This window comes from Vidua macroura, chromosome 6 (assembly GCF_024509145.1).
Source record: "Vidua macroura isolate BioBank_ID:100142 chromosome 6, ASM2450914v1, whole genome shotgun sequence".
NCBI classification, from domain to species: domain Eukaryota; kingdom Metazoa; phylum Chordata; class Aves; order Passeriformes; family Viduidae; genus Vidua; species Vidua macroura.
In genome coordinates this window covers 31,235,268-31,250,262 of record NC_071576.1, presented here as the reverse complement: position 1 = coordinate 31,250,262, position 14,995 = coordinate 31,235,268, and the positions used below count along the sequence as shown (strand labels likewise).

Below are 14,995 nucleotides of genomic sequence, written 5' to 3'. Positions count from 1 at the left end.
TCCCATAACATTAACAGTCAGTGCAAACAAAACGAATCCACTTTTTCATTTGACAAGAATACATCATCCACTCCACCATCCACCCCCTCCATGTTTATTATGCTATTTATAAAGCTCTGGTCTAAAAGCCAAGAACTCTTCATCCAGGAACTGTGTTTTCCAGGCTCTATTCCTGTATTGCCTGAAAAATCAACAATACGAGACTGCCGAACAACCTGGATACATTTTGTTTGCATCTGAAGACAAAAGGCTTCCGATATCATATGCACCGGCTTTCCCACCTGAAGCAAATCGGTTTCATTTGTTTCCTTGAATCTCTCTCATTAAATGGCTGTGGTTTAATTAGGAAGCCCCCCCCAACCCAACAACAAAAAAACCCATAACACGCAAGTACCCCTTACTGCCCTCTGATAGGCTGAATTTTAATCAGAATGCTTGCTTTCTTAAAGCTCCTTTCCCTCTCACACCAGAGACTGATTAAAATGCATCACTTCCAGTCCCCTAGAAAAACAAAACCCCCTCGAGTTCCCCTTTTATTCCTTAACACACGGACAGCTGCCTGATTTCTTCACGCCAGACGTTTAAAGATGCTCCAATGCTCCAGCCTCCGGCGCAAGGTACCTGGAAAGGTTTTTGAGGCAAAAATGGCTGAAAACCCCAATGCTGGGAATATTCCCCGCTACGCCTGTGCGCGGCTCCCCCACCACGCCACGCTCCTCCCGCAGCCCTCCCGCTCCATCGGCCTCTGCAGCCTCCTCTTCGGGGGAAAAATCTGCTTTTCACAGAGCATCCCCGCCGCCCCCCGCACCGCCGGCCCCTGGACAGCTGGGCCGTGATCCCTTCCCTTCTCCCGGGCACCTCGGTAGCAGCACGGAGCCCCCGGGCCGGAGCGCCCCGCTCACCTCCCGCTCCCAGCGCGGCTCGGCGGGGCGGCGGCGCCGCGGCCGCGCATCCTCCTTGCGCAGCCACGGCCGGGAGGGAGCTGCCCGCGGGTACCCGCCGCGACCGAGCGCTCCTGTGGGGCTTTGTCCCAGAGAGACACAAAGCTCGGGGGGATATTAAAAACCTCCCTTTTTAACTTAACAGTCTGAAAATGAAACTGAAGGGTTTTGATGCATTAAGAGTGACAGAAGTAAGGTATTACATATTCCTGGGAGAGTATCCATCTTCCCGCTGTGATTTCTGTCTCCAGAATAATACATCAGTGCTTTACTTACAGGATTATAGTGTTACCTAACTGCAGGTTCACAGGGTAGCAACACAGCAACCATCTCCAAGGACTTGCAGGTAAATGGCCCCAGATTAAGCAAATGTAGACACATCATCCAGAGCAGAGGTTACCAAGAAGATAGCTACAAAAGTATCTTGCTAAATGAAGTCTCTCATCCTACAAGCACTTGACAAAACGGTAGTTTCTAAAGGTTATTCTGTGTATCACACCTTCATTGTTACTGAGGGGAATGCATCATATCCCAGTTTAAGTATAGCTATCCACAGAAAAACTGAGATTATACCCCATAAACCACAACAGTCCCATGAAATACACTTGCACATGTAGATTTTTTTTTTTGGCTGGTCTCATACATTATGCAAGGTGTAACTTGCAGGATTTAGCAGCAGGGACTTCCACTTGGCATCTAGCATTTTTTTCTGCAAAACATAATCAACTTCATATAAAGGGCTGTATGTCCAAACTGTTCTGCAAAACAGAACCTAAACTTTAAGAATTTTTTTTCTGGTACAGGTTTCTTTGTCAGGGCCCTACCAAATTCCCCCTAAGAAGCCAAATTTAGATGTTTCAAGACTAGCTTGCATGGATGATCAAAAGTAGCTTACTGCTCCACATAGGACAGACACATTGTTAATATGTACCAAATATTTTGAATGCTAATGCAGCTTTGACAATCACATGTCTTAGTCTTGTAAACAAAAATCAGCGTAACACCTCACTATTACAGAAGTCAAGACCTCATTTTCTTCCTGACATTCTCCTTTTGTCCTATTTCCAGCTCCCACCCCCTTGCATCAGCCATGACAGCTGGAAGTTGTTTTGCTGATCCTTACTTACCTCAGTGAGATGATTCAAAACATGGTGCCCTGGTGCCTGCTCAGCCCATTGAGGGATCTCAATAGCTAAAGGCAGAGGGTAAAAGCATGTTGCCAAGAGAAGCAGCTTCCTCTTTGGATGGTGGTGAACTGCCTTATTCACTCCTTTACTTCATGAAACTGAAGCTTCCCATTCTTAACTACCCCAGCAAGCAATCTGGTTAAGATCTTCGCATGGCTGGCTGCCTGGTATTAGATTTTACAGCAACGTAGCAAGAGTGAGGCAGATTTCCACAGAAAAAAAACTATTCTTTTGACTAACATATCATTTTAAAAAGTTCAGAAGACTACTGCTGATAAACTATGCTGCATCATGCCTTTTGCTAGTTGTGAGAATTACCAATACATAGCTAAGATAAACAAAAAGGACAGCCAGAACAGATTTATTTCTGGCTTCAGTATTTTCAGACTTACTAATTTTGGTGTCTACAGTCTGCATATAACAGCATAATCTAACTTTCCAAGTCATTATAGAAGAACAAGCTCAGAAAAGGGAAAAAACAATGGTTTTATTAAAACCAAAAGTATCCAGTGCTTCAGCTCTAACATTTTGCCAATAAGCAATTCACACATATAAAAAGCTAATGAACAGTTTCAAGTGTTTACTCAAATAATTTTACAACTAATGAAAGACAAACAGTTTTCGTTCCAAAAGATGTAAACATTTGCTTGTGCAAATCAACCTTTAACACACCATGGCTTCTTACATTCGTCTCTTGCAACACTTTCAGCATCTCAACTCAGCTTCTGCACCACTTCGTTAACATAATTCTACAGCTCTAAAAATAAGTTAAAACTCCCCTCTCATATTAAGATAAAACATTTTATTACTCATAAGTGAAAATACTTGGTACCTACTGCAGAACACAACACTGGATGAAGTTTTAAGACCTTTCAATTCTTGAATAAACTGCACATTTATTTTCCACGTGTTCTAATAATTCTCCTCTGTGTGTGCACACATGGATTATATTTTGACATTTACCTACTAAACAAGTAAAATACGCTCCCAATTTACTCCAACAAAAATTAAAAACATTGTCTCAAAAGAAATACAGCTCATATGAGGTTCAACTTAGTAGTATCAAGGGGTGCTACAATACACTTAAAACTACAAAAGTAAATAAATTTAACTACTAATAGTCAGCATCAAAACACTTCCTTTCATATGTCTGTTAAATTTGTTTTAAATAGTTGAGAAATTGTTTTTGAACTTGATACTTAATCTAAATACTGCCAAAACAGTTGTGGGAGATGCAGCATGTTTTTAGACTCTGAGATAATCAAAACCTGAGATCTAACACAAACATTTGTGTTAGATTATTTATAGATTAACAGATTATTTTTGTTTTTTAAGTCAAATTAATTTACTTGAACTGACTAGCATTTACAGAAGTTTCAGTAAATGAAGAAAACCTCAACATGAAACAAATTGCTATTTGTACATCTTCACAACTCATTCATTTAAAACAAATGAAATATTACAAATAAAAATTACTAGAAAAAAATAATACAAATTTAGATTTTTCCAAAGGTTAACCAAGTTACAAAGAACCCATTTAGCCATCACATTTGGTCTTATAAGTCTACTGGCTTGGCAGTTGGTAGCAGTTTTACTTCAGATATTGGATTCTTTGGAGAGCCTCTATAACGAACTCTTTCTTTTCCTGAAGCACTTCTTGCAATCACAGATTTTTCTGGGGCAGCACCTGGAACACTTATATTTGCATTAACTTTCAAACTGGATTTAACCATTTCATGATTGGTTAGATCTTCTAGAACGGACTTTGATGGATGAACAGTTGCTTTTTGTTCATGGATTCCAACAGTTCTGACAGAACCATCAGGCTTGTCTGATGGATTTAATGGCCTGTACCATGATTTGGATGCTAAGTCTAGCTGCTTATGAGCTACAGAAACTTGGTCACGTGTGCTTTCGCTCCTGCGTGGCAAAAGCATGGAATTCTTTGAGGGCTTTTCTGTGCAGGGGAATAGGGCAGAATCATAGCTCAAAGATTTAACAAGTGGTGAACCAACACCACTTGATTTAACCGTCTGAGAGCTTACAGATTGTCTGTTAGCCTCCAAAAGGGAATTCATTCTTCTTACAGACTGTCTAACTGGAGTGCGTTGAAACTTCAGAGGCGGTTTCATTTTGCTTGCAGAATTTGGATCATTTAATGAAAGCTGGTTGAACCACTGTATGTGGTCAGAAACCTTCCCATGGTCAGAAACAGTCGATGTTTTAGATAAAACTTTATCCAAATTTTCAGCTTTCAAGTATTGGTTGCTCATTTCGTTTTGTGATTTAGGCAACTGTGAAGTAGGCAGCTGTCCTGCCAAAGAAGGTTTAGCAGTACCCTCTTCCAAATTACAGCACTTTACCATACAGCTTTCAGCTGTTTCTGAGTGTATTAATTCTATTTCCTCTTTTCTTCCAGAGAAATCTGATTTGTGTAAGTCATCTTTTGTTGAACTGTTCTCAACAGTAAACTTATCTTCCTTGGTTAGTACCTGAGGCATAGGAAGTTCTTTTACTTTTTTTATATCTGGTTTTGGGACCTGAAGTTCAATCTCAATAGAAGTTTTGAAGTTTCTTTTCTCCAAAACGTCAATTTCTGCTTTTTTTGATTGCTGTTTATCAGCAGCAGAAGATGGATTAAATTGGTGCAACAGCTCTCTGGATTTTACATTTGCTAGATTTTCAGAAACTTCTTCCACTAACAATTCTTTCGCTGAACTGAGCCCTGAGGGACACGGAGTTTCATTTAATATTTCACTTGCTACAACTGAGAGGGATGATTTTTTATCACCTATCAAATTGTGAAGAATACTCCCAGATGCAGAGAAGGCTTCCCTAACTTTCAGTAATGTTTCTGTAGTTGAACTACTTTCATCTTCACACAGCACAAGTTCCAAGTTGTTGTCTTGTTTGCTTACAGTTGCAGATCTGAATTCATCTGGAATAACCGGTGTCTTTCCAAATACCAAAACAGATTCTGAAGAGCTGACTCCCATTTCAGAGTGTCCAGGCAGAATTTGCTCATTCTTGCTGACCACCTGAGAATCCGTAACAGCAGGACTATTCCATGACATTCGGTGAACTACTTTATTGTGACATTTTGGAGTCAGCAAGTTTTCTTCTGACTTGCTTACATTCCTTGAACCTTAAAATAAATACCAGTGTTTAGGAATAATTTATTGTGATTTTAATAACTATAGACAAAATTCTTACTAAAAATAATTATCAAAGCAGCACTGAATTTAAAGACGCCATTTTGCCCTTAAATTTCAGAAATGTAAAAAAAGGTTATAGTATTAAGTGAAATTGTGTATCTCCTCTCAGTTAACTAAGAGAGCTACTAAAATACACTAGAAACACAACAGGTTTGTTCTAAACCAATTCTTTTTCCCAACAAGCCATTAACATACAAGTGATTTTTGACTTATATATATGATTTTTGACTTGTAAAAGTATGCTAGAAGCATACTTTTAATCCAATTGCTTTTATACTTTTATCTATAAAGTTGCTTTTGCAAAGTAAAAAATGGTTTCCCCATCTAGTATATTTAGTTAGGCAATCACCTTTCTTAGGGAATTTTTCATTGACATAGGGGCTGAAGAGCACATCTCTTCTTGCACATTCAGTTCTGCTTTCCAAACATTGCTGACTTGCAAGACGCCTTCCAATATTTTCTGATCTATTGCCAGCTGCACATCCTGATACAATATTCTTGAACAAACAAAAAGTGTTAATTGCTTTTATATAAACTTGCAATTTGGAATCTCATTTACTGAGGAAGCTTCAGCAAACCGCTACACAAATCAGCCACAGCAGGCTTTTCTTGGCCATACTTCCTCTTGCCTTGATTCTCTGCAGACCTAGGTGGCGAACAGCCTCCCTGCAGTCAGACAGACTTAATCACACTGTGAACAGAGTGACTCTGTGCACAGGCTCTGCCAGGTCAGACACTCAGGAACTGTGAGACCCACTGATCACAAGCATGGTGGGTTGATCCCAACAAGCAGGCAAGCTCCCATCCAGCCACATGCTCCCTTTCCCCATTCCCCAACAGGATGAGGGAGAGAATTGGAAAGATGAAAAGGAAAAGAGACACACCAACACCACAGGCAAAAAAATCCAAACCCACACAGGATGCAAAGGTCATCACTTAAAACATTCAGGCCAGTTCTCAGCAAGCCTCTGCGCAGTGGCTACTTTCCATAAATTATCCCCATCCCAGTTTTACTGGTGAGCTTAACATTACATGGCATGGAATTGCTTCTTGGTCAATTCAAGTCAGCTGCTCCCTCCCTCAGCATCTTGTCCCATGCCAGCCAAACGCAGTACAAGCTGATCTGTTACTGCTATGCACATAAACCTCAAGCTTCTTGTACTTGACAGAAGCAGGTTCAATTAACACTGGGATCCCTCCATTACAAAATACATCCTTCCTGCTCCTGAAAAGCAATGCCCAAACTTTGGATTAAAATCTACACTCTAACAAGAGGACTGGGTACTTACCATTTCTCTGTTGCTTTTCCCCAAACCAAATTTCAAGCGTAAAGATCTACGAACCATTTCTTTTCGGCTTATCTTTGGAGAAAAACAACCTGTCTTTCCTGATTCAGCTCTGGAAGGACACAAGGGAGGAAGGGACATAAACTCTTCAGGACAACAAAAACATCCTGACATTTATTTACAGTTATTTCCTTCAATTTTACTTATTTTATTGCCTTCTTGCCCACCTTCTTTAATAAGCACAGAAAGCTATACCAGATCCTATTTTGTTTTGAGCTTAATTTTGCAACATCAGAAGATCTGGTGGTTTTAAGATTACTATAAAAATTTACCAAAACCAATAATTTTAGAGGCAGATTGAGGTAATTATTCAAGGGGTCTAGACAGATCTCTCCAATTTATCTTTAGGTTTTGAGAGTTAATTACCTGTATAGTTTTTTGCTTGCAAGTCTTTTACTTCTTCTATTCCCCGTACTGGACACATTATTTTCACCCATGGTTGAAGGAGATAGTGAGGTTTGTGACGACTCAAGACACACACAAGGACTTGCTTCAAACTGAACTACAGGGACGAAATTGTATTTCTATGAACTTAAAATAGTCACATTTTTTTCAGATAAAAACTTGCAAGTTAAAGCAATAAAGAACAGGTTTTTAAACCACACATTTTTTTTTGCTTATTTTGTACAGTGCTGGCTTGAAATTACTTTGATTTCCACCTTAAAATTAAACAAAGCTGTTGCTTGTAGCATCCATAAAAGTGGCTGGACTGCAATTAATTACATGCTACAGATATCACTACCTCAAATACGTTTCCACACTATTATAATCAGATCAGTTCCTCAAATTTAAGAGCTCAAGAAGAAAAAAATAGACACAGTCTCATTATTATTTGCAGTGTGCTTTTTTTACATACCTAGCCAGAACAGCTGAAACAACAATGAAGAAAATAGTTGCCTTTTTTTTACTACTGGACATTTTATGAAACACATGCATCACTGCTATCTTTAAAAATGTCATTACTTTTGTTTTGCTTATCCATAGAAACTAGAATTTTATGGAGAACATGAAATGATTTAATAAGAAAAGCACTAAGTTTTATAACACTCATTTGAAGGGGGGGGAAAAAAAAAATCAAGCAAAACAGCCAATCTAGAAATATCCTTCCACTCTAATTTTAGTTGGCAGCACATTAAAGAATGAAATAAATATAAAACAGGATTCTCAGAATAGCCTGATGGTTGGAAGCCCTCTAGTAGAATAAAATGGTACTAAAGCATTGTCAAACAAAAGTAAAATTTTCTCTAGAGTTTTGAGATGTAACATCTAGAGGAAAAACAAGAGGTGATAGGACACAAGAAAGAAGCTTTATAAAAGCAATAATTACATTTCTCATAGAGCTAGGATCAGCTATTTAAGCATTTAGGACATAGAAAGCTACAACTTTCAAAAGGTTGGAAGCATGGATTTGTGCACCAAGAAAGAAACAGGAGTATAACCTGAGTGATCATAGAGAGTAAAAAAGGTAAAAGGACATCAGGATTGCAAGAATGAGAGATTAACAGAACAAAAAAACAAGCAAGAGAATTTGGCTCTTGCTCAGTCCATGTCACGTGAGTCACCAATGAACATAAACATACACTATTTACCAAGATGGGGAGGTAGTGCAAGGAACACTTCAGCAATAAGCATCAGTGACAGACTAACAAGAACAAACGGCTCCACTCTTAAATTAAGAGCTGCCAACAATCACTTCAAGCAGCAAAGAAAAAGTGATGGCACTGTACCTGATGCTGGTGTTGAGCTGCTGTTAAATATGCTACTTGGTAAAAACTCAAAGGCAAAATTATGCTTAAAAGAGCGTCTCTTCTTGCTGGACAAGCCCTGAGAGCAATCAGCTGGAAGCTTCCGCTTGGTACTTGGAGTAAGAACCACTGGAGTCACTGATGAGAGGACTGAAATTAAGAAAATCAAATTTGCAGTAATAGCTTAACTGTTGGAGAGGTTGTTTTGGGGTTTTTTTTTTTAACTCTGAAAAAAATTGGTTGCAAAAGCTTAGCTAAAGTGCATGCATTTCGAACAGGCAAAGCAATCAGTATAGCTGAGGGTTCAATTTTTTTATTTTGTTGGGTTTTTTGCAAGTTTAGAGTACCAGAAAGGAAAATTCAAACCCACAGATCAATAAAACAATATAGGTATTAGGAGGAAGTAAATGTATAGTCATCTGCTGAAAGTTTTAGAGACAGTGAGCGTGAAAGAATTTTAGTCCTTGCAGATTCATTCCAAGGATAATAAAATGCTGCACTACTGCACTGAAGCCTTAGTGGTTCATTAGCTAAAAAGCACAAGTTTGGTTGGGTAATCCCCACAGAGCTAAACCACACAGCCCACTACTGCAGTGATTGCAGCTGCTCCAAGAATTACAGTAAATGCAGTATCCTCAATTAATATGTGTCTATATTCCATTTCAACCAATTTAATTAACTTCAACTAAATTCTAATTCTTTTGTTAAAAAAAAAAATTGAATATAGTTAACAAATCCAGAAGATACTGCATGGGCTTTACTCCGTACAAATACACCAGTACCTACCGCTTCTGTCTTGTTGAGGTGTAGTGGAGGGTGTTCTGTTAGATTTAAATTTATTCAATGCTCCACTAACAATATCTGAAACGCAAGACACACCGAGCAATCAAATTTAAATGTGAAGCCTGTCTTGCTCTATTTTCAACTCACATTTAACTTGTACTTTTTTTTCAGGGAGAAAGAAAGCAAATCAGTTTAAATGTTGTTTTATGTACAGAATATCATAACCCAGATCTTCCCACCAACATAGTTTTTATCGCTTTCAAAACAGCTGAAAAAATCTATTTTCCTTAAAATAAAAATTATTTTAAAAAACCAACCAAAAAACCCAACAAACAGAGCAGAGAAGTACAATACACAAAAAAAACATGCCATGGCATAACATACAGTCATATAGCCTTAATTTCAACTACTGTCATGTTACATGAGCTAAATAAATACCTATGTTTTTATAGCCATACCATAAAAGATTCTTTTGCAGTGGATTTGAATGAAGTCAAGCATACATGTTCCATAGTACTTCCTCTAAGAGAGTGCAGAACTCAGAATATTCCATTTGATTGCCCATGTCTGGCAAAAAAACCCAACTAAACCTTGTTGAAAACTGAAAAATCCTCTCACAGATTCCCAGATCCATGATACCAGAGCACACAGTATCCAATAATACCCAATTCAGGTTTACACTTCAAAACACAAATTAGCTACGATAATTCGAAACACACTTGCCATTTGCATCCCTGGTTTCTCATGACCTGATTTCTCAAAGTATATATTAAAGTACCATGTCAAAATTAGCAACAACAGCAAATAAACAAACCCTTTAGCCTTCTGCAACAGGATTTGAAGCAGACTCAACAAAAAGCCAGAATATCAATTTGGCTACACAAATCCAAAATAGATTCTTTAGTAGACAGACTAGAATACTCTGGGTAAATATACAGTAATATGATTACTGAAGTCTTATATACATTTTTTCAAATCAAACCCAACCAGTTTTGAAGACATCTATCTGTTCTGCGTGTGGAAGAAGCAAATGCTTAGGGTCAGAATACCTGAAGTCTCAATTCTGTTTTTGGTTTTGAAAGTTTCACAAAACATACCTACCCCCAACACTTCGGTGCTTCCTCCTCTTACATTCATTGGGAGATTCATTTTCACTGTCTTCCTGGCCCCACAGTGAGGGAGTAGATTGAAAGACATCAACACCCAACATTGAAGGAATCTTTTCCAAGATAAATTCTGGTACTTGTCCTGGAATAGTTAAATATCTTTTTTTAATGATTCTTAAAAGTTGAAAAGAAAAGCTGTACACAGGTTGGTGCATTGAGACATGTTGATAAGCGTTCATCATCTTACCGATTTCTGCTGCATGGTCAATAAGTGTTTCCACAACAGCAGCTTGCAAGCGAATTTTTTTTTCTGTACTAGTGGACATCTTTTCATTTTCATTCGAGTGCAAGAGGTTGGGAGCAAAAATCACTGCCAGATTACTGCTATCCATTTTGTTTTCATTGGATCTTAACAAGAAAAAGCTTTTTTAATTCAAAGTATCAGAATATAAACAGTGGAGAAAGAAAAGACTAAATAAGACAAATACAGCTAAAAAATAAAAATGGACGCATTCACTGGAATGCTTATATAACAAAATTGATGTATAGATTTATGTATTCCAAGCCAGATAATTGCACAACTATGTTACTGAAATCAAGAAGTTCTAGATCCCCCCCAATTTTAGGGAATGCAAGGTATCAAATTATGGTAATTCTGATGAACAAAGTTTGAATAAAGTCAAGTGTCAGCTTATTAAATTTTCATCAAGAAAACCTTGGATTTATGAAATAAAAGACTATGACTGAATTAAGTGAATATCTGCAGCTATGAAAGTTTAAAATGGCAAACCACTCACAGAAAGTTACAGCACTTGCCTGGACAGAGAAGCAGTTAAGGGAATTCAGAGCTGTTTACAAACACACCCTTTACACTGACCTCAATGACACAGTTCTCAGAAAGTTGAAAAAGTATCTCAAAGCTGCAATTGTTCTGTCAGCCATCAAACAGGACAGCAGCACAGTTGCAGTTTTCTTCTGATTTCCAAGCTGCTGAGCTTTGAATAGGCCTTCCTGCAGGTTAGGCGGAAGGATGGGTTCTGGCAGCTCTCTAAAGAACTGTTTGAGAAGCCCTGCAACATCACATGGCAGTGCAGCTGAGAGGCAGTTTCCACCTTGATCCAGTTTGCTCTGAAAGTTTTCATAAGAAACACAATTTAAAGTCTTCAACATATTGTCAGATTTCTAAATTTAGGCAGTAGTGCTGTAGCCCTACTGTCTGTCACAACAGCCAGCCATACCTTCCCCATTGTTAGTTTCAGCCTTGTCATGTTTTATTCAACTACACTATATACAATGAGACATAGGCAAAGTTGTCAGACCATGTGTACTAATTTAGAGTTTTCCCCATCTTCCCTTCTCCAGGAGAACACTGCCAAACAAATACCCTCATAGCATCCAGTGTGCACAGTTGCTAATGAGTTTGCTCAGTCCCAAACTATTCGCATCACCTGGAAGGCAAAATATTTAAAAGAAAAAGAAAAAAAAAGGGGGAAGCATGTCAGCTTCTGGACTAGATCTCCCATCATTTCTAGAGCAGGCAATGTTACCAATCTACTTCCAGAATTAAAACTTGAATATGAATGAAAAGAGTCCAAAAATTAAAACATGCCCAAGTGAAAATGCAGCTTATTAAGGAAAAAAAAAAGCAGCTTTAGAGAATACCTTTAAGGCTTTTAAGCGAACAAGAGATCCAGACTTTCTGAAGAGTCCCTCAGTATGAACGTGTTCTTCCAAATATTCACATGTATCAACAAGAAAGCTGAGAAAAGAACAATAACAGTTCTGATGCTCAGAATAAAGCTTGGGTTTTTTCCACAAAAAATATTTCATCATTTCTTGTAAAACTTAGTATATAGAATAATTTCTCCCAATGACAAGAGTATAAAGAAATACAACTGAATAAGAGCACTGAATTCCCGGTCCAACTTATGCATCCCTCCTTTTCCACCTGGAACTATTCTTATAACCGCCTGAAGCTCTAGCAGGCATGGAACAAATATTACATTCCTTCTTCTGACAGGGGTTCAATACCATAAAGAGAGCAAAGTAAGCACAAAATCTAAAAATACATTGTTAATTTACCTTGGAATATAACCATATTCTGGCACAAGTGACTGTGGCAACGCATGAAAAGATATTCCAAAGATTTTACCCTGAAATACAAAATTCAAATCATGTCATTTGAAAGTTGATATAATTATCAACTACATATTACAAAGAAGCACACATTCCACAAGTAGACATAAGAGCAGTTAAGACAAAAAACAAAGTCTTTCAGATAAGACAGATAAGAGGTATTGTCTGGAAAAGTACTGTCATCTCCAGAGATCCAAAACTGATTCTACTTTCAGGTAACACCCTAGACGATTGTGAAAAAGTTGAAAGCTTTTCTGAAGTGCGTTTTACACTTCTTATTTTACAAGAAGTTGGTTTTCTTATACGACTCGTCAATAAGTAAAGTGTCTATGAACCAGATTGTTGGGAATCTCATGTTAGTTTTTCAAATTGACTATATCCTATTTTTCTTAAAAATCAACACAAGACAATTTAAGTAACTTTTTTTAAAATAATTTTTTTTTTCATTTCAGATACTCAAGATTGCTCTTTCGGGAAGGATTAAACTCAACAGAACAATCTAGACAACTGTTCTGAACCTCATATTTAGCACTTGCTCTTAAAAAACTGATCTCTACTGCCTTATAGGAAGACATTAGAGTATGTTACATGTTAGAAAATAAGTAAATATCATCAGTCATTACTACTGATGTTCATCTACAGCATCAACAATTTCTACATCCTACAACTTCTACTTTATTTTTTTATATTCATGTTTACAAAACATGCAAGCCAGTCCGTCTCCCAACCAGAAGAGGACTGGGATTACACCCAACTTGTTCTTAGAGCTGAATGCAAACTTAGTCATTTATAGCTGAAATTCAACTGCTGTCCATGTTAGGAAAACAGTTAATCAGTAACTAACCCATTGCACCCAATCTAATCTGTCCTACAGAAAACAAACATAACAGAGTCAGGAAAGAGAAGCAACACATCTGTCATTGTGTTCCAGGTTGCTACTAAAGCTACAAAAAGAAAATGAACTCCAAGTCAGAACATTTTTTTCTGTATGTACAAGATTACATACTAGAAAATTCCAGTAGTTCAGAATTCAATATTTAGAATTCCTAACCGATATGCTCACTTCACTAGGTTTTGTCTGAAGTATCAGAAGTTGTGGTTTAATTTCGTCTTAATAAATAATAAAGCTAATAAAATTATGTCTGTTCCCTCAGAACAGAAATAAGACATCCTTTGGCAAAACAAAAGTTTTTCTGTAGCTTTTCCTACCTTGCTCAGTAGTTAAGTACACATTTTCTTCCTTGCATACAATTTAAGCACTACAGACAGCAACAAAGTCAGCTTTTATCAAGACATATTGTTCACAGGTCTTATTATCTTCCCTTCAAATGGAAAAGGAAAGAAAAGTCTAAAACCACATATTTGACACAGACAAGGGGAAAAAAACTAATTCTAACTTTACCCTTGTTTTCACCCTTTCCAAACAACCCAGCTCAAGCATGTCTTCCCAACTTCTTTAGTTTATACTGACCAAGGATTACTGCAGCATTGTGTGATGCATTCTCAGTCTTACAGAAAGCTCAGTCTGAGGATGTTCAGCTCTGTGCCATACCAGTTGCACAGAGATCTTGTTTACGACTTGACCATGGTCCACATTTTACAAATTAAAGAGTCTAGCAGAAGATCAATATTCTCTAATGGATCTCAGTGCTGGCATCCATTTTAATATGTCAGTTTTTTTCCTTCGTCAAATTAAAATCAGATATTTAAGGCAATGAGATTTCATTGCTGGACCACTGGCAAATTAAGGCAAGAGCTGTCTGTGCCAAAATACTTAGTCATGCCTTATACTAAGAAACTATGCAAATAAAGCCCTTCAAAAAACCCAAAAATCTAAGAAATCAAGTAAAAGACACACAACTTTTAGAAACAACACCATAGCTATATTCCAAGAAATAATATAATTAATAAGATTTGAATTCTGTGGTGAGTGACATCAATCACAGTGAAGCATAAAGTGCTCTGGCACGGATCAGAGGCGACCGTGCGTGTTTCGGTGGCCAGCAAGCGCCCGGACAAAAGAGGAACACAGCTCCTCCGCCATCTGGCCCGCCCGGCAACACGCGAGTGCCAAACTGCCGGGGGCGGGGGCACCCAGCGCCACGGAGCCATTGCCTTCCTGAATCACAACACGGCTATATAATGGTTCCCTGGAGCACTTGCAGGACGAAGGAAAGGGGAAAAAAGCTCTTTTCTCCATTACAGGAGGTGATGCCATGTGAGGGGCTGGCAGGAGGCGCTGCATTACGGGAAGGGCACTGCTGCCGGAACCAGCGCTGCCGGCGACAGGACCAGCCGCCGGACCCGTGCGAGCTTTGGCTCTGCCCGGCCCGGGAAGCGGAGCCCTCTGGGCTCCCCCGCCCCGCTCACCTCCGCCGGTGCAGCTCCCGGTGTCTTGGCCGCCACCAGGCAGCTCCCACTCTTCACCTTGATCCCGTACGAAGCCCGGAGCTCCTCCAGCACCGCCATCCGCACCAGCCTCCGCCTCTGCTCCGCCATCCCTGCGCCCCCCACCCTCTCTCTCGCCCGGCCCAGC

General features: G+C 38.7%; 1 protein-coding gene across 8 annotated transcripts in view; it reads right to left on the bottom strand.

Moving 5' to 3' along the window:
- LOC128808781 (neuroendocrine protein 7B2-like) overlaps positions 1–14,958 on the bottom strand; it is a 41,526-nt gene extending 26,568 nt beyond the window's left edge. Inside the window, exons 1-12 of one of the 8 annotated variants that reach the window (XM_053980310.1) lie at positions 14,830–14,958; positions 12,406–12,476; positions 11,986–12,082; positions 11,201–11,451; positions 10,571–10,731; positions 10,319–10,465; positions 9,221–9,295; positions 8,417–8,584; positions 7,056–7,191; positions 6,633–6,741; positions 5,693–5,840; positions 2,596–5,273 (exon numbers count right to left, since the gene is read on the bottom strand). In XM_053980310.1, the coding sequence (XP_053836285.1) occupies positions 3,685–5,273; positions 5,693–5,840; positions 6,633–6,741; positions 7,056–7,191; positions 8,417–8,584; positions 9,221–9,295; positions 10,319–10,465; positions 10,571–10,731; positions 11,201–11,451; positions 11,986–12,082; positions 12,406–12,476; positions 14,830–14,958 (3,081 nt within the window). In that variant the 3' untranslated portion in view covers positions 2,596–3,684. Of the gene's footprint in view, positions 1–404; positions 503–553; positions 678–858; positions 985–2,595; positions 5,274–5,692; positions 5,841–6,632; positions 6,742–7,055; positions 7,192–8,416; positions 8,585–9,220; positions 9,296–10,318; positions 10,466–10,570; positions 10,732–11,200; positions 11,452–11,985; positions 12,083–12,405; positions 12,477–14,829 lie in introns of those variants that run through there. The other 7 variants (XM_053980311.1, XM_053980318.1, XM_053980314.1 and 4 more) reach the window with 7 other exon arrangements.
- Between the last annotated feature and the right edge of the window lie 37 nt (positions 14,959–14,995).